Source organism: Prionailurus bengalensis, chromosome B3, assembly GCF_016509475.1.
Source record: "Prionailurus bengalensis isolate Pbe53 chromosome B3, Fcat_Pben_1.1_paternal_pri, whole genome shotgun sequence".
NCBI lineage: Eukaryota > Metazoa > Chordata > Mammalia > Carnivora > Felidae > Prionailurus > Prionailurus bengalensis.
In genome coordinates, this window is record NC_057355.1 from 100,602,312 (window position 1) to 100,623,120 (window position 20,809).

The 20,809-nt window shown below is 44.6% G+C and overlaps 1 protein-coding gene across 1 annotated transcript; it reads left to right on the plus strand.

Moving 5' to 3' along the window:
- Nucleotides 1–218: 218 nt before the first annotated feature.
- On the plus strand, nucleotides 219–18,703 carry PTGER2 (prostaglandin E receptor 2). Its single transcript, XM_043556157.1, has 2 exons — nucleotides 219–3,246; nucleotides 15,010–18,703. Exons 1-2 carry the CDS (start codon nucleotides 2,404–2,406, stop codon nucleotides 15,229–15,231), a joined length of 1,065 nt encoding a protein of 354 aa, XP_043412092.1. The 5' UTR covers nucleotides 219–2,403; the 3' UTR covers nucleotides 15,232–18,703.
- Nucleotides 18,704–20,809: the final 2,106 nt, after the last annotated feature.

The window sequence follows — 20,809 nt, forward strand, 5'->3', positions numbered from 1 at the left end:
AGAGAAGTGCTGTATGTGATTGAGAGGGCAGCGGCGAAGCAGCAGCCATGGTTTTCATGCTCTGAAGGACAATGCAAGGGCTCCAGGCACAGTGGTGACTCTAGTACATTGTCACTCATCTGCTGGCTCACCTTGCTGGTCGGGTGTCCTCCTTCAGCTTCTCCGTGTCCTAAGCCAAGTGCATGTGCAGCCCCATGAAGGATGCCAGCTTCTTCTGCAGTATGCCTGTTATCAAGGTCAGAGGTAGTGAGGGACACACACAAATCCAGTCTGTCTTAGAGGATTCTAGTTTTTCATGAATTCCAGTCAGCCCCTGCAGGTTCCAAGCCTGTACTTGCTTTTATCCAGGTCTAGCTTTCTACCCTGACTGCCATTCTGTCTGACCTATGGTGACTTCACATTCAACACTAGAATCAAAGACCTCAAACAGCTTTGAACAGACTTCTCAATGAGCTCCCACAATCATGTAAGGTCTGATGCCTCATTCTCCAATAGAACTTCTGTGATGATGGAAATGTTTTGTATATGAGCTGCCCAATGATAGCCACTAGCCGCATGCATGTGGCTGTCGAGCACTTGAAGTGTACCTAGTGCAACCGAGAAACTACATTTTTACTCTCAGTTCATCTTAATTCATTTACACTGCCACATGTGGCTAGTGGCTACTATGTTGAACAGCACAGATCTGGTGCCTAACAATAAATCTGTCGTTCTTCATCACTTATAGTGGTTCTTTTTCTCTGGTTGAATCCTGACTGGTGACTACATGGGGAAAGAACATGTAGACTGAAAGCCGGTATGCTAGGAATAAAGGGCTGGAGAACAGAAGGAGGTGGGTCCTGAGAAGCCCACCTACCTGTGACTGCTGAACTCCTTATTTGAGAAAAATAGACTCCCTGTGAACTTGTCCTTTGGGAGCCCCGTCTCCATTCCAATTCCCAGACCAAGTATCAAGGTGAGCTAACATATTCATGGCGAGTAAGATGTGTTCTTCAACAGGTAATTTTTTCTTTCTTCCACCCTGATGACTTTTTCCCCTTGCCTGTTCCCTATGCAGATCCTTCCACCTCCCAGTCTTCCTCCCGTCCCCAAGTGGCTATGACCTTCCTCACAGAATAGAATTACCCCCTTTCGACCATCAAACTGGATTTTTTGTTGTTGTTTTAAACACCAGCCCATTTTCAGGAGTCTGCAACTGTGACACGTTCGTCAGCCCTAGTTTCTAAAACTGGCCACTTAGTTATACACTTTACCAGGGATGGGTCTTTCCAAATGTGCTCTGCACAGTTAACATGAAAAGATTAATCCTGAGCAACATTTTCTCTCAGGGCCGATCTTGAGTGGAGAGCCGCCGTGCGGTGCTTTCCAGCTGTGTTCACAAACACAATTCCACACATCAGGAACATTTCTTTCTCTTTTTTCTTTTCATTCTTGCTTGCTTGCTGAAAGAGTGGTTAGCCGTTCTGGTGTTGACACAGGAAAAGGCGAAACGCTGGCAACCGAGTCAAAGCCGACAATGCAACAGGCAGCTCAGCGGCGCGCCTGGTTCGGTTCCTCACACCCACCAGGCGTACTTTCAACTTCCTCCCAATTTTGGTCCCGGCCCCTTGGCTTATCTTCCTGAGAATGTTAAAAGAAAAGAAAAAAGAAAAAGAACACTGATCTTACTGCAAGCTGTCTTTAGTGTCTGCTGTTCCCTTCTTATGCACACAGCCGGGACTGGCCCTCCAAACTTCTCCATTGTCTGGTGAGTCACTCTTGCTTTCCCGTTTTCGCCTTCCGTGAATTCTGCGCACACCCCACAAGTTCCCCGCTCTCTCCCAGCGCTCCGCCTGGGCTCAACGCTTCCTAGCCGAGGTCGGCGGCCGTGCGGCTTCCAGCACCCACTGCCCAGGGTTTGGGTGGGAGCAGGGCCCCAGCGAAGCTCCAGCCCAGCGCCCGCGGGGCCGGGCCGGCGTTCGGGGTCGGGGCCGTCTCCTCCCCTCTCCCCGCTGAGGACCTCGCAGTGAACTCGCAGTGCCCCCACGGGGTGGGTCGCGCGCGTCCCACCTCTGGGGCGGCTTGCGGGCGCTAGCCCTGGGGACGGTGACTCCGCTTCTGAGTCCGTCCCCAGGCGGGTGCGGAGTGGTGGCGGCCGCCCCCTGGGCGCGGGGCCGCGGCCGAGAGGAGCGCTGATCGGCAGAGGAGCCCTGAGCGCCGCCCGGATGCTGCAGCCTAGTGGCCTCTCCCGGAGCGACGCGAGCCCTGGGGCCGAGCCTGCCCTGGGCGCGCTGGGGGCCGGAAGGGGGCTCTGGACTAGGATCCCTCCCCCTTTCCCTCTGCGTGCCGGAGTGCTCTCAGACCCTCCTCCTCCCAGGTACGAGCCGGGAGAGGAGGGCGCCTCTCTCCTGCCGGCGCTCCACCATGGGCAATATCTCCAATGACTCCTGGCCCGAGGACTGCGGGTCGCGGCAGTGGCTCCCCTCCGGCGAAAGTCCGGCCATCAGCTCGGTGATGTTCTCGGCCGGGGTGCTGGGGAACCTCATCGCTCTGGCGCTGCTGGCGCGCCGCTGGCGGGGGGACGCGGGACGCAGCGCGGGACGCGGGAACTCGGTCTCCTTGTTCCACGTGCTGGTGACAGAGCTGGTGTTCACCGACCTGCTTGGGACCTGCCTCATCAGCCCGGTGGTGCTGGCTTCCTACGCTCGGAACCAGACCCTGGTGGCGCTGGCGCCTGAGAGCCGTGCGTGCACCTACTTCGCCTTCGCCATGACCTTCTTCAGCCTGGCCACGATGCTCATGCTCTTCGCCATGGCCCTGGAGCGCTACCTGTCCATCGGGCACCCCTACTTCTACCAGCGTCGTGTCACGCGCCGCAGCGGCCTGGCAGTGCTGCCCACCATCTACGCCGTCTCCCTACTCTTTTGCTCGCTGCCGTTGCTGAACTACGGGCAGTACGTCCAGTACTGCCCCGGGACGTGGTGCTTCATCGAGCACGGCCAGACTACGTACCTGCAGTTGTATGCCACCCTGCTGCTCCTCCTCATCGTCGCGGTGCTCGCCTGCAACTTCAGCGTCATCCTCAACCTCATCCGCATGCACCGTCGGAGCAGGAGAAGCCGCTGCGGGCCCTCCTTGGGCAGCTGCCGGGACGCCCCTGGGGCCCGCAGGAGAGGGGAAAGGCTGTCCATGGCAGAGGAGACAGACCACCTCATTCTCCTGGCTATTATGACCATCACCTTTGCTGTGTGCTCCTTGCCTTTCACAGTAAGTTAAGCCACTTGGTTTCCATAGCCCGGCTCTGGGCAGCCTTCTGACTCACTTTTGCAACTTGTAAGAATAGGTCCTGGGGAGGCCTAGAGCCTTCTCCTCTGGCTTCTCACCTTTACCCCACTTCCCTGCTCCCCTAACCCGCTGACTCTATGCTAGTGTTTCTTACACCTAGTACAGTCCCCTGAAAGGGAGCCTTGACCCTCCACTAAGCCAGCCCAGACCACTGTCAGAGGGTTAAAAGCCACCCCCCACCCCCACCCCAGCCTCTGCTAGCCTGGCTCAGTGCCTGTGGAGGAGGCAGCCCCCTCCACCTTTGGATGGGTATCAGTTACAACCTGACTTCCCTGAGCTTCAGGTCACCTTCCTGTACCCCCTACCCATGGGTCTGTGTTCTCTGTGCTTTGACTTCTGTTTCTCCCAACACACAATGTGGTGGCCAACCCACAGCATTCCAGCTGCCATTGAGAAGGGTCCCTGTTGATAAAGTCAGAGCATTCATTACTTGTCATAAAAGTTCAGCAAACAGTTCACAAGTTTCCCAGTTTACCTATTGGGGATGTAACTCTTTGTGGCCATGAAAAAACGTGGACCTCATAATATGTCCATAATGCTAATTAAAGGCAAAGTTGGTTGCTTGGAGAAACCCCTCGCTAAGCTTTTGCAATTCCTCTAAAGAAGGCATTTGTACCCTCTTACAAAGTATTCTTTTCATATCACTATCAGAAATATCTACAGGGTTTCTTCAGTTTAGAGTCATACGCTTTATGAGCACAAAGCCACACACAGGAATGGCTGGTCCATCTCAAGGTTGGGAGAGTTAGGCATGTACAGCATGTGCCATGACCCAGCAGGCCAGAGGCTGCCTGGGGAACTGAAGATGGGTGCCTAGGTTCGGGGATGGGTGCTGGCCTGGTTTGGTGCAGGCTTAGCAGTCAGCTCTATAATGCTGTGAGTTTGAGTCTCCTCTGGTGGAACAGGTAGCAGAGCCCGGTATGTGTCTGAGCAGGCACTGGCCTCATACTGGAAGCTGGGGACTGGGAGTTCCGCAGCGCCACTTCCCAGTCTTCAAAAGAACAAGGCTGAGGGGCGCCTGGGTGGCTCAGTTGGTTAAGGCCCCGACTTCATCTCAGGTCATGATCTCATGGTTTGTGGGTTCGAGCCCCACATCAGTCTCTGTGCTGACATCTCAGAGCCTGCTTCAGATTCTGTGTCTCCCTCTCTCTCTGCCCCTTCTCCGCTTGTGCTCTATGTCTCTCTCCCTCTCTCTCAAATATATATATATATATTTTTTTTAAGTTTAAAAAAAAGAACAAGGTTGACCCCGAAGGATGTAAGCAGTTGGCCATAACTCCCTCCTGGCACCATCTTGGAGAAAAGAAGAGATGGATAGTGCCTACCAATAGCAGGTCTGACCTGTAGAAGCTAGAGAAGTGACTTTATCTTACTTCCCGCCTCCATCACTGCTTTTGATTACTTGCATATACTCATCCTCCAGGGTGGAAAAGGACACCTTGCCCCCTAAATTAACTTGGATTCATAGCTATGTTCTCTTCTCTCTGGTCCCCATTGTCCTCACACTTCTACCCCCCATTCTCTGTTGGGGCAGAAGCTGGTCTGAATCAATAAGTTACACAAAGGTGCCCTCTTCTGAAATGAAGTAGGACCACGAGAGGCCACATCTTCTATTCCACCCTGAACCAGGGAGTTTGTGCAACAGAAAGGCTGTGATATAGAAACTGACATGGCTTCTATGCGTTTCTTTTGTTTTACAAGTAGAAATGTTTGGTGGCATAATAGGAATTAAATCACCTTTTGCGGGGGGCGGTCAGGACTAATATGCAGAACATGTGTCTTTGAGAGAAAGAATGTCTAGTTCCACTAAGCAACTTAGAATACAACTCAGAGGCCATAAACCCTTTCTGATGTGGGTAGTGTTGGTCTTGGCCTGGTGCAAATGGGGAGGTCAGTTCTTGGAGTTTCCTCTGTGATCTTTGAGTGCATATATATAAAAATACCCCTTCCCCAGCCAATTAAATACCTTGGGAATGGGCTCAGAGAGGACCACAGGCTTGTGAAAAGGATTGTTATTCCCTAAGCCCTTTAGAGGAAGACAGCAGGAGGAAAAAGTCTCTCCTCTGATCATGACTAATCCACTGCATACATACAGCATAAAAGATAAAGGCAGTGATTTTCAACAGGTTCCTGTTTTCAAATAAATTTGCCTTTTATCATGAGATCTCGGTTATTGCTGTATGTTGATTTTCAAGCCCTCTGTGTATACATACACATATTCATATGAAAATTTATTTTCCCCCTTTATTTACTATTAAGCCAGAGACTGCTCCAGAGTTGCCAGATGCAAGGGGCTTAGAGCCTAGAAGTCTGGTTAGAAGGAGTGGGGAGTAGGAGATTCACTTTGAAGCTGTGTTTTTATTTAGATCGCCTGTTTATGGGTTGGGGACACCAGATGAGGATTATGAGGGCACTTTATGATAGTGGCATTGGTACTATCAGCAAATATTATCCAGGTTTGCTTCTGCATGTATGCATGGCAAAGATTCCCAAAGAACAGGGAAAAAGCCTAGAGTGAACATAATCAGAAAATCAGACACTGATTCTCACCTTGGGGCTAACATGACAAGTTATACAGATGAAGTGTAGGTAACTCACTAGGCCCCAAACAGGTATTTGAACTGTACCTTAAATGGGAAGTATCAAGTCATCTTTTTTTTTCTTCTAATTTTATTTTATTTTTGAGAGAAAGAGAGAAACTGGGGGAGGAGCAGAGGGAGAGGAATGGGAGAGAATCTCAAGCAGGAGCCATGCTCAGCATGGAACCTGACTCAGAGCTCGATCCCACGACCTGAGATCATGACCTGAGTGAGCCAAGCCCAAGTCAAGAGTTGGTGCTCAACCGATTGAGCCACCCAGGTGCCCCTCAAGCCATCTTTGAATAAGGAAATTTACATTGACCGCTCACTAATTTGCTTTGTCAATAGATTATTGGTGCTTGTTAGAATCTTTCATTTACATAGCACTTGAAACCTTATGAAATGCTGCAGTATCCTGATTTAAGTTATTTCATGGAGAGCTTATCTGATGATTTAAAAATCACAGCTACTGTTTGGTGCATACATTCTGTTATTTCAGAATGCTTGCCACGGGCCCTGGGGGGCACCTTCTGCTCATGTCCTTTTTGTCTACTTGGCCCACACGAAAATTGTGGTCAGAAATGGCCTACACCAATCTCCCATACAAGGCAGTAATCATTTCCACGCACCCTAACCGGGACAAGGCAAAGACCTGTGATTGCGTTCAGAAGTTCTCCTGTTCCTCTAACAGAACACATGCAGTCCAATAGAAATACACTTGTGCCACATATGGAATTTGTAATGTTCTATTAGCCAAATAACAAAAAGTAAAGAGAAATGGTAAAAATTCATCAATTTTATTTAACCCCAAATATCCAAAATATTATCACTTCAAAATGTAACCAATGTAAAGTGATTATGAATCAGCTATCCCAACTAATTGTCTTCCTTGTGTCCCCAGAAAGTACTAGCAATCTACTCTATCTCTACCCCTTCCTCGGGATAACAGAGCTGCTTTCTGTGTCCCTCAAAAGTGGGCCACACCACTCCACTGGCCCAGTAAAGAGGAGATTTGACAGCTGTGTATCCAGTGGGGCACCAGCCTCTTCCAGCATGCCAGGAGGGAGGGAAGGAGGGAGGGGAGTGGGGAATTTAGGAAACCTGCAACTATTTGTGTCAGCCATTGTCCCAAGGTGTAGGCAGGTTAGAATTACTGCTTGCTCCAAGAACATGAGTCTAGGACTTCCAAAGGTTGGAAGTGGAACTAGCAAAATGTAAAATGCCCAGCACCTTATAATGAAGTCAAGCTCAACCCTCAAATATCATTATTATCAACATCAAAATGGCTAACCTTTTGAGTGCTAATTTTTACATACCTAACTTATTATCTTCACAACAACCTATAAAATAGATAGTATTATTGTTCCCATTTTACAGATGAGGCAAATACCTTACCCTGGGTCCGACAGCTAGTGAGTGTTGGAACTGGGGTTCACAGCCGGGCAATTGAAGCACAGAGCCTGTCCTCTTAGTCACAGTACTAGCAGAGAGAAAGTACTCATTTCAGGGGTTGCATGTGAGAAGATTCATCCAACTTTTCACAAAAGAATGGTAAGGATGTTATAAATATCTGGACCGCTTTGTCTCAATTCCAATTTGTTCACTTTAAAAATAAAATGGCAAAGACCTTTTTCTGCATGCCAGATCAAGGAGCTGGGGCCAAGTGTGCGGTTTCTTTTTTCTTCTCCACAGTCCTATGAATTAAAAGGCTGAGACGGAGATTTAAGGAGACTGGCTAATACAAATGTTGGTCTAAATTAAGAAATAATCAGATTACCCCTCACATAAAATCTTCTGTTGGTACACATAAAACATTTCTTACGTGATAAAAAAACAAAACAAAACAAAACATGGTATTTTCAGGAAATGACATTATTTTGGCTGTCCAATATGAAATCATGCATGGGACCAACAACATATTCCAAACTGTTTATGTACTAAAGGGATAGTGTATAAATTAATGAATTCCTCCTTATGTTGATCAGCTGTTGTCATCATTTCACAGAGATAAATAGAAACTTTCTTCCTGAAATGGAACAGAACACAGAAAATATATCAGACCTCCAATCTTGCCTCAGATAATGTTTGTATTTTAATTTCCAACCCACATCAAGCCACTCAGTCCCTACATTCCCAATAGCTGTGGATAACTGCTGGTCATTTTAAATTGCTGTCCACTTGCCATTAGAATATATTATTCAGTTCTGATGGGGCGCCTGGGTGGCGCAGTCGGTTAAGCGTCCGACTTCAGCCAGGTCACGATCTCACGGTCCGGGAGTTCGAGCCCCGCATCAGGCTCTGGGCTGATGGCTCAGAGCCTGGAGCCTGTTTCCGATTCTGTGTCTCCCTCTCTCTCTGCCCCTCCCCCGTTCATGCTCTGTCTCTCTCTGTCCCAAAAATAAATAAACGTTGAAAAAAAAATTTTTTAAGAATATATTATTCAGTTCTGAAGTTTCAAAAGTGAACCGTTGGCTCATTCTAAAATAATGTCTTCATCTTTAGAAATTCTTTAGGGCTATAATTTCTAGGCAGTCTGATTAGTGGAAATATGGTCTTCAAAATACAGAGCAAACTCAAGTAAACAGTACTGGAGTTTTCTGTTCATTCCTGGAACTCTTTATGTAAAATGTAACGTGAATGGGGGTTGTAAAACATATGAAATTTGTCAATTACGTATGTGCAAAATATCACAATGCTATTAAGGATGAAAGAATCTCAGAACTCTTCATGCATAACCACAATGAATTTGTTTGGTAATATTTTAAGTTCTATCCATGAACGGCTGGAAATCCCTTTATCATTTATGCATCACCAACGATGTGTTTGGGGATTAGTGAAATCATTTTAAGACACGTGACCTTTTAAGAGAATGTTCCTTTAGGGCTGTCTGGGTGGCTCAGTCGGTTAAGCATCCGACTTCGGCTCAGGTCATGATCTCACGGTTTGTGAGTTTGAGCCCTGCATCCGGTTCTGTGCTGACAGCTCAGAGCCTGGAGCCTGCTTCGGATTCTGTGTCTCTCTCTCTCTTGGCCCCTACCCTGCTCACATTCTGTCTCTCTCTTTCTCTCTCTCTCAAAAATAATAAACATTAAAAAAATTATTTTAAAAGAGAATGTTCCTCTAAAGTAATGTTTTCGGTTGACACCTCTTCCTTCACCATTATAAAACGGTGGTTGTGAATAAAGACACAATTACACTGAATTTTTAAAATTTAGACAGCAAGAGCCATAGTTCTTCTTCCAAAAGAAAAGCTGCACATTATGTCTACACCCTTTAAGTTAGTCATCACTGCTCTTTCAGATAATTGAGGCCAGGCCCTCACTTTATGGAAAAACAGCTTTAGGGATGGTGTATTTCTTTTTTGGCATGTCAAGAGTCCATCACAGTATTAAGTAAAAAAAAAAGAAAGAAAGAATGGAATGGCATAGCATAGAATAGAATAGAAATGGTGAGGGACTCATCTCCCCACAGTGTTCAGGAGGACAGCAAGTCTCTTTCCACCAAGGCTTAAGACCCAGTTAATCTGCAACTTGGTCGGCTCGGTTTCTGTGGCTTCTCCTGTCCTCTATTTTGTGGTTTCTGACCACCATTCCCCTCCCTTATCTTGAGCTCACATCCACTGTGCCTCAGTTTATATGGCCAAGATACACCAAGCTTCATTTTTCTCAGAATAATCTGCTGCCTAAAATTGCCCCCTGTAACGGAACACTAGGCTTAAGTCTTCTGCAGTTAGGACATATGGGTGATGGGAAGGGCCGGGGATAGGGAAAGTGCATGCGGGGAGGGCCAGAACTTCCTTTAGACCAGGGTTGTTTTTGCACAACACGGGCAGCACATGGATCACTTTCAAATCATTTGCAAAATCTTGTGTTTATAGGAGTTCGGGGTAGATGTTCCACCGTGCCTATCATTTTCTCAAAGAGTTAAGGGCCAGCACCCTGGAACGTGCAGGCCCAGAGCTCCAGACTTTAGCATGAACTCTCTTTTGGGTCCAGTCCCGGGATCACCTGAAGCACAAGGCAGGGAACACTCTTTAGTACTGGAGCCATATCCCTGCCCCAGTCTTCCTAGGGAAATAGGCTCCCGTCCCCTCTACCACAAAGCACCTATGGTTTGGGGGAAGGGATTTCTGTAAAACATCATATGCCTGGAAAATAACGTCCCCCCAAAAGTTCTGTGTTTAAAAAAAGTTTTTGGAAGTATAGTGGACACCAAAAGTTTTTTTAAAGAATGGGTTATACAAAACCATAGGCAGGATACCCTAATGTCTTTCACAAGGCAGGTAAACTTATGGCAGTCTCTGCCTGCAGTTTAACTGTAAAAAGTGTGAAGGGGGGAAAAAAAAAACCCAAAGAAAGACAAGTAGCTACTTAGCTATAGCTGTGGTTTTTAACTATATAGACAGGAGCAGCGATAGCCACAAACCTTTGTAACACTTTTGCAAACAAGCCTCTTACAAACCCGTAACCGGTTAGCTGTGAACTTCACGTGAGCCTTTGTATCACAGGTTGTTTACGGAGAAGGTGGCAGACTGTGTAGTGGCTAAAAGGAGGGTTTTGGTCCCACTGCTTGAGTGTGGCTTCTCCATGACTTCCCTCCTTCCCTGAAGGGTGACTTGGGGCATGGTAACTAATCTACTAGGCCTTGATTTCCTCCTCACTAAAACAGGAATAATCATATTTTGCAAGTTTGTGTAAGGATTAAACAGAATGAGACTTACAAATCGCTTAGCCCCATGCCTGGCACACATAAGTCTTCAGTAAATATTAACTGCTATCCACATAGGGTTCAATTTCCAAAGGAAAATCCGATTGTATAGTAATGATCACGAACTGAATTCTGGAAGCTAACGTCATTTGTTTGACTGATGGGTCTTTTGTTGTTAAATGTGATAAATGAATAATTTTCAGCTGTTTCAGGGGTTGGGTAAAGGTTCTAAAACAGTGGTTCCCAGCCTTGGTTGCATGTTAGAATCATCCGGGGGGTGGGGGGTTAAAAAACCTGAGGACACCCATGTTACAGCCCAGATTAATTAAATCAGAGTCTCTGGGGGTGGGAGCAAGCCATCAGAGTAGTCTTTTAACAGTCCTCAGGTGATTTCAGTGAACAACCAAATAAAGTTCTCATTTGCCCCCAAATTCTGAAACCACGATGGAGTTGCATTAATAGTAGAAAAGTAGCCCAGAATCACAGTACCCAGTCAGAGCCAAGAGGAAGCTTTCCATGAGAGGCTGAAAGTGTTCTAAAGAAGATAAATCTAGGGGTGCCTGGGTGGCTCAGTCGGTTAAGCGTCCGACTTCGGCTCAGGTCATGATCTCGTGGTCCGTGGGTTCGAGCCCTGCGTCGGGCTCTGTGCTGACAGCTCAGAGCCTGGAGCCTGTTTCAGATTCTGTGTCTCCCTCTTTCTCTGGCCCTCCCCTGTTCATGCTCTCTCTCTGTCTCAAAAATAAATAAATGTTAAAAAAAAAAAAAGAAGATAAATCTAAAGAACACTAATTTAGATCCATACCACCTTGTAGGTACCAAATCAAACTCTATATTCTTAGCAAAGCCCTGTAGAGAGAGCCTCTATCCTAAGGAATCAAAACTGAACTTGACTCGTTTAGATTGTTCATAGCAAATTTGTTAGTCAGGTGTGCAAAAACACATATAAATTCTATCAGCCTTGGAAGCTGATTTCAGAGTAGCAGTGAAACGTTATTAATTGATATATCCAATGTGTCAGCCTTTCATTAAAATCTAGGATCGGCTGGAGGGAGAAGGAAATGTGGAGTTACTGTTTAACGGGTACAGGGTTTCAGTTTGGTGTGATGAAGAAAAGGTTCTGGAGATGGATGGTGGCAATGGTTGCTATTCCGTGTTCTTTTACGTGATGGCCAGTCCGGTGCAGCCAGAAGAGGAGCACAGGAAAGGCTCGGGAAAATAAGTTGTATCATACAGCAAACACTGCACAACACCAGAGCCGCAAGGAAGGTACTAGAGTAGATCAGGAGGCAGAAGGAGCAGGAGCCGGAGGACAGCCTGGGCCTCTCCAGAGGAATATTGCCCCTGGGATACAGGACCACGTGGAGGGGCTCAGGCTTGGTTACTTTGCATATCAAAGGACAGCTCCTGGGTGAGCCCTGGGCTGTCTCTGAAGAATGGCTAGCCCTGGGGCACCTGGGTGGCTTAGTCAGTTAAGGGTCCAACTCTGGATTTCAGCTCAGGTCCTGATTTCACAGTTAGCGAGATCGAGCCTTGCATCACTCTGTGCTGACAGTGTAGAGCCTGCTTGGGATTCTCTCTCTCCCTCTCCCTCTCCCCCTCCCCCACTTCCTCCCTCCCTCCCTCCCTCCCTCCCTCTATCCCTGTCTCTCTCTCTTTTCCCAAAATACATAAATAAACATTAAAAAAAAAAAAAAAGAATGGCTAGCCCTGGGGAGAGGCAATCTCTTACCAACCAGAAAGGTTTTAAAATGTCAAAACATCTTGATATACAGAAAATAAAAAAACATAAACAACATAGTTGCACAACAATATAAATGTACTTAATGCCACTGATTTTACACTTGAACATGGTTAAAATGGTAGATTTTTATGCTATGTGTATTTTACAATTAAAGACAAACCTAGGATCCACAACATCAAAAATGGTGAGCTCTTGGGGCGCCTGGGTGGCGCAGTCGGTTAAGCGTCCGACTTCAGCCAGGTCACGATCTCGCGGTCCGTGAGTTCGAGCCCCGCGTCGGGCTCTGGGCTGATGGCTCAGAGCCTGGAGCCTGTTTCCGATTCTGTGTCTCCCTCTCTCTCTGCCCCTCCCCCGTTCATGCTCTGTCTCTCTCTGTCCCAAAAATAAATAAACGTTGAAAAAAAAAATTAAAAAAAAATGGTGAGCTCTGGGCAAGAGACGAGGACCATGGGGGTGGGGTTGGGGGTGGGGGAAGGAAATGGTGAGGTAAAAAAAGATAAAACTTATATCATGAACTTCAGGGTCCCTAAAGTATGTCACTTTTCCCAGTGTAAAAGAAGAAATTATCTCCTCCAAAATCTTGGCCACCTCATGAAATACAAATTTTAAGCATTTCTAAAAATTGCCCAGTATGATGGATGAAAGGGAAAGGAAACAAATAGTACAGAATTGCTTCATTCTCTAAAACCATTTTTCACTCCTTATTGCTCTCCATTGCTCTCTAATGAGATCAGGAACTATGATACGGGTCATTCCCCACTGAAAACCTGACTCATCTTCATGTGTGACACTAGAGTGCTGAGCCCTGTCTACACTGCCCGCTATGGCTAGCCAGTTCAGGGTCATCGTATGCTTTGGCCAAACTAGATCATAAGTTCAGCTACAGACTTTTTCTATGACAGAGTGTCAGTTGTATGTGTGTGTGTTAACTAATATATTCTAATCTACTGGACTTTTGTACACCATTATCTTGAAATTCTAATCTTCGAAATTGCTCCTTGGATATACCATATAAGTACTGTCTATTTCTCATCCAAAATAGTTTGGCTGACAAGAAAAGTATTGCTCTGTTGCATGTTCCCACCTAACTTTCCTTTTCTCTGTATAATCAGGGAAACCCACCATCAATTCTTCTTTTTCCTTGCTCATCTGCCAAGTCTTTCCTCCATTCCCTATTCCAAGATTCTCTGTCATAAACACCTCTGGCTGCCAAACCTTCCTGCTCTTGTCCTAACATAAGCAACCCAAAGATGACTACTCTTCTCCATCCCTGCAATTTGCTTTGTATATCCAATTGCCAGATGCCTGCAGAGTAAGTACCAGGAGGAAAGGAAAAAAAACATTCCTTTTTCTGGCAAAGGAGCCTGGAGGAAAGAAGTCGCAGCTCTCTAACTCACAGGCTCCCCCTGGTAACAAAGTCCCTATAACATTATAAAGAACTGGTTTTAAAGTCGGGTGTGATTTCCCTTTGTTTTCCTCTTTGTTTTAAGCCATGTGGGAGTGTTTGATCTTCATGGAGCATGTACTGTTCCATTCCTTTGAATCTGACCAGAACTTGCATTGATCCCCAAATATGTGAGGAATCAGATGGGAACTGGTATACCAGTTTGAAAACATTGGTCAATGGGCAAAGATGTGTCAGCTTTCCAGTATTTAGGAGGTTGTTCTAAGGGCATTTGTTCTAAGATAGGCTATAGCCATGAATGTAGCACACGGCTGAGCACTCTACTCGCTGTCAAGGAAGTTGGAATGTTTGTCCCAACTCTGCCAACTAACCAGCCCTTGGGGACTTGGGAAAGTCACCTGACTTCTCTGCACTTTGGTGTCCTCACTGAAGGAGATAGTGACAACTAACATTGTGGGGTACTTACTGGGTGAGCACTGTTTTACATAGCTTGCACATATTACTTCCGGTCATCCTCCCAAAAAACCCAAGAAGTAGGTACTGTTTTCATTATCACCCATTTTACAGATGTAAAAACTGAGGCACAAAGATTTGTTTTCTTACCAACGGTCCCAAAGCTATCTATGGAGCCAGGATTCAAGGCCAGGCAGTCCCATGTCCAGAACCCATGCTCTGGGTGACTTCTCTCCCTGAATTGTGATAATTAAGTCAGATTAAGTGTTTGGATATAAATGTAACATATTGTGGGGTGCCTGGGTGGCTCAGTAGGCTGAGCATCCGACTTTGGCTCAGGTCATGATCTCACAGTTTGTGGGTTTGAGCCCCGCGTCAGGCTCTGTGCTGACAGCTCGGAGCCTGGAGCCTGTTTCGGATTCTGTGTCTCCCTCTCTCTCTCTGCCCCTCCCCCGCTCATGCTCTGTCTCTCTCTCTCTGTCAAAAATAAATTAAAAAAAAATTTTTTTTTAAATAAATGTAACATATTGTTACTAACTTTCCTGAAGTTCACGTCCTCATGTGTCAGAAGGAGACAATGCTTACATTTCAGAGTTTTTTGTCAAGAATAAACATGGAAGAATGAGATTCTTCTACCTATCTTTTACCCGTACTGGCGTGCGCGCGCGCGCGCGCGCACGCACACACACACACACACACACACGCATTTTGTTCTTAAATCTTAAGAAATTGCACGTCGTCTAATCCCATCCACTGCTACACATAAAACTAATATAATTTTTCCTTTTTGCTTCTTACAGATTTTTGCATACATGAATGAAACCTCTTCCCGAAAAGAAAAGTGGGACCTCCAAGCTCTTAGATTTTTATCCATCAATTCAATAATTGACCCTTGGGTCTTTGCCATCCTTCGGCCTCCTGTTCTGAGACTAATGCGTTCAGTCCTGTGTTGTCGGGTTTCATTAAGAACACAAGATGCAGCACAGACTTCCTGTTCTATACAGTCAAATGCCAGTAAATAGATTGACCTTTGTGGACAGTAGTTAAGAAGTGCTTAGTTAGCCAGCATCTGGAAGATCATTTTGAAATGGCTCCTTGGAGAAATGAAAAAAGTTAGTTTATAAACAAAGTGAAGCTACCCTAATAAAACAGAGTAAACAAACGTTTCAGCAGCAGTTTGTGCTACAGAGGTGCGACAAGGCACTTCACAGAAGGTGTCAGGAGAATACATAAAAGCTGCCCTCGATGAGCATGTTACATGGCCTTTGAGAAAAGACCAACTGCATTTAGGATCCGGTTGCCTTTTGATTTAAGCTTTCTATTGAATGAGAGCATATGTGGTTTTGTAATTTGTTTAAAACCCTAAGTAGTTACTGTGTGTTCGATTTCAATCATCTATGCTACTGCCGCTGTAAACATACAGTGCACAGTCAGGCCAGAGAAAACTTCACATGTATTCTCTACGAAGTCCATACAAGGAAGCAACCACGCCTGGTGTCTTGTGATTGCTTAAGAAACCCTTTGTTTGGCCAGTGAATTTGGAAATCACAGGCACTTTGTAGTGTTGTATTTGTGCACGTGGGAGGACTCCCTCGTCACTACAGTATTACGCGTGGAAGAGTAAGTAAGCTCAGCTGGTTAACGTCACCATCTCACTACTCCTCCGGAAGCTGGGTGTCAAAGTATCGGGTTATTTATTTTATAATGTCTGTTGTGCCGACAGTAATGAAGAACACTTTCGGAATTTTCCTCTCAACAAGAAATAATAGGCTATTGAGAGAGTTAATTCTGATTAATATTCTTCATTCTATTTCCAGGGAGAGGCTATGGGGCTATGTCTGCAACCAAGTATTAGAATTAAGAATGGAAAAATCTGATCAATTCTCAGTAAACCCTGAAACTCTTCTAAGGCTCATGCTGAGGCTGTGACTAACATCTACTTTATAAGGTGACTGTTGTAGCAAAACTCATGCATCTAAGTTTTTATCCAGGAAACATGATTTGACTCATACTATATAGGAAATAATGCAACAGTGAGTCATATCTTAATATGTTTCTAAATCTAAATGTTTGCCATGGTATAAAAATATACCGGCATTAAAATATTTCAGCAAATTTGCACTGCTTAATCATCTTAGTTCCTGCATAAACTCATCTGAAATGTCACAAAAATAAACTATGAAACAAAAATTTAGAAATGGAAGAGTGTTGAGTTCCCCAAATAACAGTTTATAGAGTAGATATATTTTTTAGTGAGATAAAAGTGGAAAAGTTATATTTATTTTGGCAAGTTTTTAAAAGTATGGTTTCATTGTAATTTAAATGTTAAAATAGTCAGTATAGTACTTGGTATTCGAGTATCTTTTTTTCCTTACAGCATGATCTTCAGAATAGTAGAAACACCTTATTTATTTATTTATTTTGCAGTGTGTTATTACAGGATAGCTATTATAAAAAACCAAAAAGGGGATGTCAGTTTTTTCCAAGGTCTCGTTGAGTTGCTTACGCAAAACCATTTCCTATAAGTAGTTATCAAACTAGGTGATCACTTAAAGTGATTCCAAACCAATCTAGCATCAGTATATTTTGACACAATCTATGTCAAATCAGCTCTTATTTTTAAAAGAATAAATAAATGGTTTGCTTTCCTACTGATTTAAACAAACCAGGCAAAATTTAACTTAACTGAAATCTGGACATGTAAATAAATCTTCCCTGCAAACAAGTATTCTGAAGTTAAGAAATTGCTCTAAACAGGACTAATAATTATACTCATGGGTAATCCCTAAACATAAAATTCTAACGTTACTTTGAATATGAAAGATTGATTTATAAGATGACTATTTTTTCCTCCAAATGAAACCAAATGAAAATGTTAACTATAGTCCTTCTCTTCACCTCACCATCACCCCAAAATTCTGAAATAATGCCTGAGAACCTTAAAAAACAAACAAACAAAAAACAAGAAAAGGCATAGTTGGACATAGTATCTCTAGTGGGAACAAAATGATTTACTCTGGGGTCCCAATATATAAAAGTTGAAGCCATTTATTTAAGAACTGGTAGATTTCTAGAGCTTTGTTTCCTGATGTACTCCTGTTCCTTGTACTGTATTAAATGGCTGAGTCCTGTTGTTTTGTTTGCATATACACAGAAGGAATTAAATGTAAAAATCCTGTGTAATAGACAATCACCTATTATTAATGGCAATTTAAAGGTAACAGAAAAAATTAGACGGGTAAATATTTCCTTTCTAAAAATCCCATCACCTCAGACATATCTCTTCACGTTTACTGACTCATTTTCAACTTAAATGAAAACACAGAGCTTAGCCTCGTATGTCAGAGAATTGAATTGTGATAAAAGAAGATGCAGGTTTTATTTGTTGTCCCCGACAGTCATTGGGATGAAAAGGGAAAAACTATAGCGGATTTTCACTTCAGAATCCCAGCTCTGACGTTAGGCATCCAGAATTGGATGGGCCAGAGTAGTCTGCTCTGAGCCAAATTGTTCCCAGTTCCCTGTGGCCTCAGGTCATGTTTCCCAAGAGGGAACTGGAAAATTCTGGTACTAACTTATGGCCTTGAACATCCAAAGATCTGATAGAAGATACAGAAAGCCTCCAAAAGACCTCAAAAGAATCTCAAAGTGGTTTGGACCCATGACAACGTAGAACCAGAACAAAGCTCTAGAAACTGCGCCAACCCAAAACCACCACGCTGGCAGAGGCTGTAGCCCTGAGCGGCAAGCAGGGAAAATCCGATCGGTATCACTGCAATCTCAGTGTAATTCACTTACATTCTTGGCACCCCTGTCTGCTCATGTCGGTGCGCTTTGAAAGGGTTGTCCTAATGTTCGTGTAATGTCAGCTCTGATTTGGATTAAGAAAAAACCCAATATATTCAGGGGTAAACTTTGGTGTCATTGAAACGCAGGGGAAAACAATTAGCTTGCACTTATGTAAAGATTTATTTCGTTTAGCCAAATCTCATGGTTTTCTGAATTTAGGAAGAGCCCCCGCTTGAGCCATTTACAGATGGAGATGCAGTCTTCTCTGCAAATGAGAAGTTTATATGTGTGGACATACAGTGCCAACACATGCAGGTGGTATTACAACTTAAATATTGACGACTGTCTTCTGCCTCATCAAACACTTAACTTCATTGGATTTCCTCTTTGAGTACACATTTATAAATACCTCCAATCACCTAACAGCATTATAATTGATTTCTTAATTTACAAAGCATTGTGATCAACTTAAGTACACACTGTGGAAATAAATGTTATTCTAGCAGCTCACTAAAGTTATAGTCTATACAGGGGACCAAAGACATGTATTGGGCATTAATTTTCTATTTCAGAAAGTTACTCTTTTTTTGGTGTTTTGTTGGTATCTTTCACAATTCCTTTCATTGTTAAGTACATTTTCTTGAATTACATTTTGTATTCCCTCTAAAATGGATGTACTATTAAAGTTCAGTTGGGATGGTTTAATTCTGTGATCCAGGTGTTTCATTTTTTAAGAATCTGCCAAGAGTCAAATCAATGAAGTTTCCAGTAAAAAGAGATGGCGTACTCCAAAGGGTCACTGAGGACTGTTGAATGAAAGGCATGTTTACAGAGGGAATCGACAAGGGATGGTGGACGTCCCTTACACACTCTACCACCCCTAGGCCTGAAGGGACAAGGGAGAAGCAGCCACTGGAGGCAAACTATAAGATGTCACCCAACTGGAGCTGTAGCCCTAAGTAGGGAAGCATAGCTGTTGGCAAATCGCAGGGAGGGAACAAAGGGACTCCCTTCCTGGAGACTTCTCCTCCTACTCTCTACTCTTCTGCTGGTTTGTCCCATTGCCCAAACCCAGCTGTAATCCAGAGTCAGGGGAGCCTGGGTAAAGCAGCCCATGAAGGCCATACTACAGGAGAGAGCAGATTTAGAAGAGCAAGTGGAGACCATCCTGCATAACTAAATTAAAAATATGTTCTCTCTCTCTCTCTCTCTCTCTCTCTCTTTTTATTACACCAACACAAGAATTGAAAGCACAAAGTGAGCAGCCCCTCTTCCTGCTCTTCTAGTCCAAGTATCCTCTCGCAAGCTTGGGGAATAGGAATCAGCCCTGTCCATATGAAAGGGGGAAATAGATCCCTTCAACAAAATATTGGTCCCAAGCCCTGCTCTCCTGTGGCTTGGCATCGGCATTTATCTAACTGTGGAGTCATGTGATTTTATATAATTGGAGAAAGAGAGGGGGGATCAGACCAAAGCGTGTTTGCACAGCAGTGTAGCATAATAGCTATGCCTAGGCACAGCAAAGACAGAACCACGTATGCTGGTCTAGAAATGAACTGGAGCCCCATTTTTAAGAAGGACCACTAGAGTGAGAAAACTCTAGAAAAAGCTTAATTTAAGAGTACAGGGCAGGCCATATCCCCAAATTTAAGATAGCAGGGATGAGTCTACACGGCTATGGTAAAGAAAGAGTATATGTAGCAATTCAGCAATTCTGCATAGTTTTAAATGCTGACAAATGTACAAGGAAAAAGCACATTTTAAGAAAATGGAAAAAGATCAAAGTTTGACTCCCAAGCCATCTGTCAATGTTGCCCTTTCTGCTACCTCGGGACTTGTCTTTACTCACCTCCTTTCATTCCCTTCCAGAGCACCCTTCTAGCACGGACTATCCCTTCTCTCCCCTCTACCACCAGGTCCCATGCTATCTTTGATGCACACACTCAACCTTTCTTTCAGCAAACTCTGCATTTCCTCAGAGTTATTAAAGATTTGTCAGACTGCTGAGGCTTTTTCAGACAAGTTATTTAAGCTCTCTGACTCTTAATTTCCTCATCTATAAGACAAGGATAATAAAATTATCCACCTCTTCAATTATTTTGAGGCTCCAATGAGTATGTACACGCAGGACATTCAGCACAGTGCCTGGACATGGTCAGTGTGAATAAGGTTAGGGATTAATATGATCTAAGAAGCCCAGTTCAGTGGGTCACTGAACCTCCGACCTCTTTGCACACAGCTGACTCAGAGTGCTCATTCCTGGTGGCGGTCATGGTGCTGGGGGGTTATGGTGTCTATTTGTTAACTCTGGGTAACTGTCAAGAATAATGATGATAAGCCTGTCGGACAAGTTTGTATTTCAGAGAATGCAGTGAAGATTGGCACACACAGGACAGGGTAGAGGAATGCATAAGCATAAAAGAGAGGAGACCAAGAGACACAGAAGCACAATAGGACACCTAACATGGCCCCTTTCTCCTCAACAGAGTCACGTAGGGGAGCTAGAGGAGACAATATTCCAAATGTTATTTGAACGGCATATGTTGTGTGTTGGGAAAGACACTCTGTCGCCAAGCTGAAACTGAGCAGGTTTCCTTCACACAGCATCTTGTCCAGATCCCCAGAATAAGTCCAACCCGTGTGCCACAGATGACCTTCCGTATTGCTGAACAGAGCACCCAAGGCTTCTCCAGGCAAGTATTTCCGATTATTTAACCGTCCCTTATGTGACACCTCACCATTTTGGCACCTCCTCCAGATCGTATCCAAGTTATCAGTGTCCACCTTAATATGTTGTGCCACAGCCAAACA

Excerpts from the sequence above, each read along its gene's own strand:
- PTGER2 (XM_043556157.1), top strand. The coding sequence starts at position 2,404 with ATGGGCAATATCTCCAATGACTCCTGGCCCGAGGACTGCGGGTCGCGG. Across the intron at positions 3,247-15,009 it reads TGTGCTCCTTGCCTTTCACA|ATTTTTGCATACATGAATGA; the intron begins GTAAGTTAAGCC and ends TGCTTCTTACAG.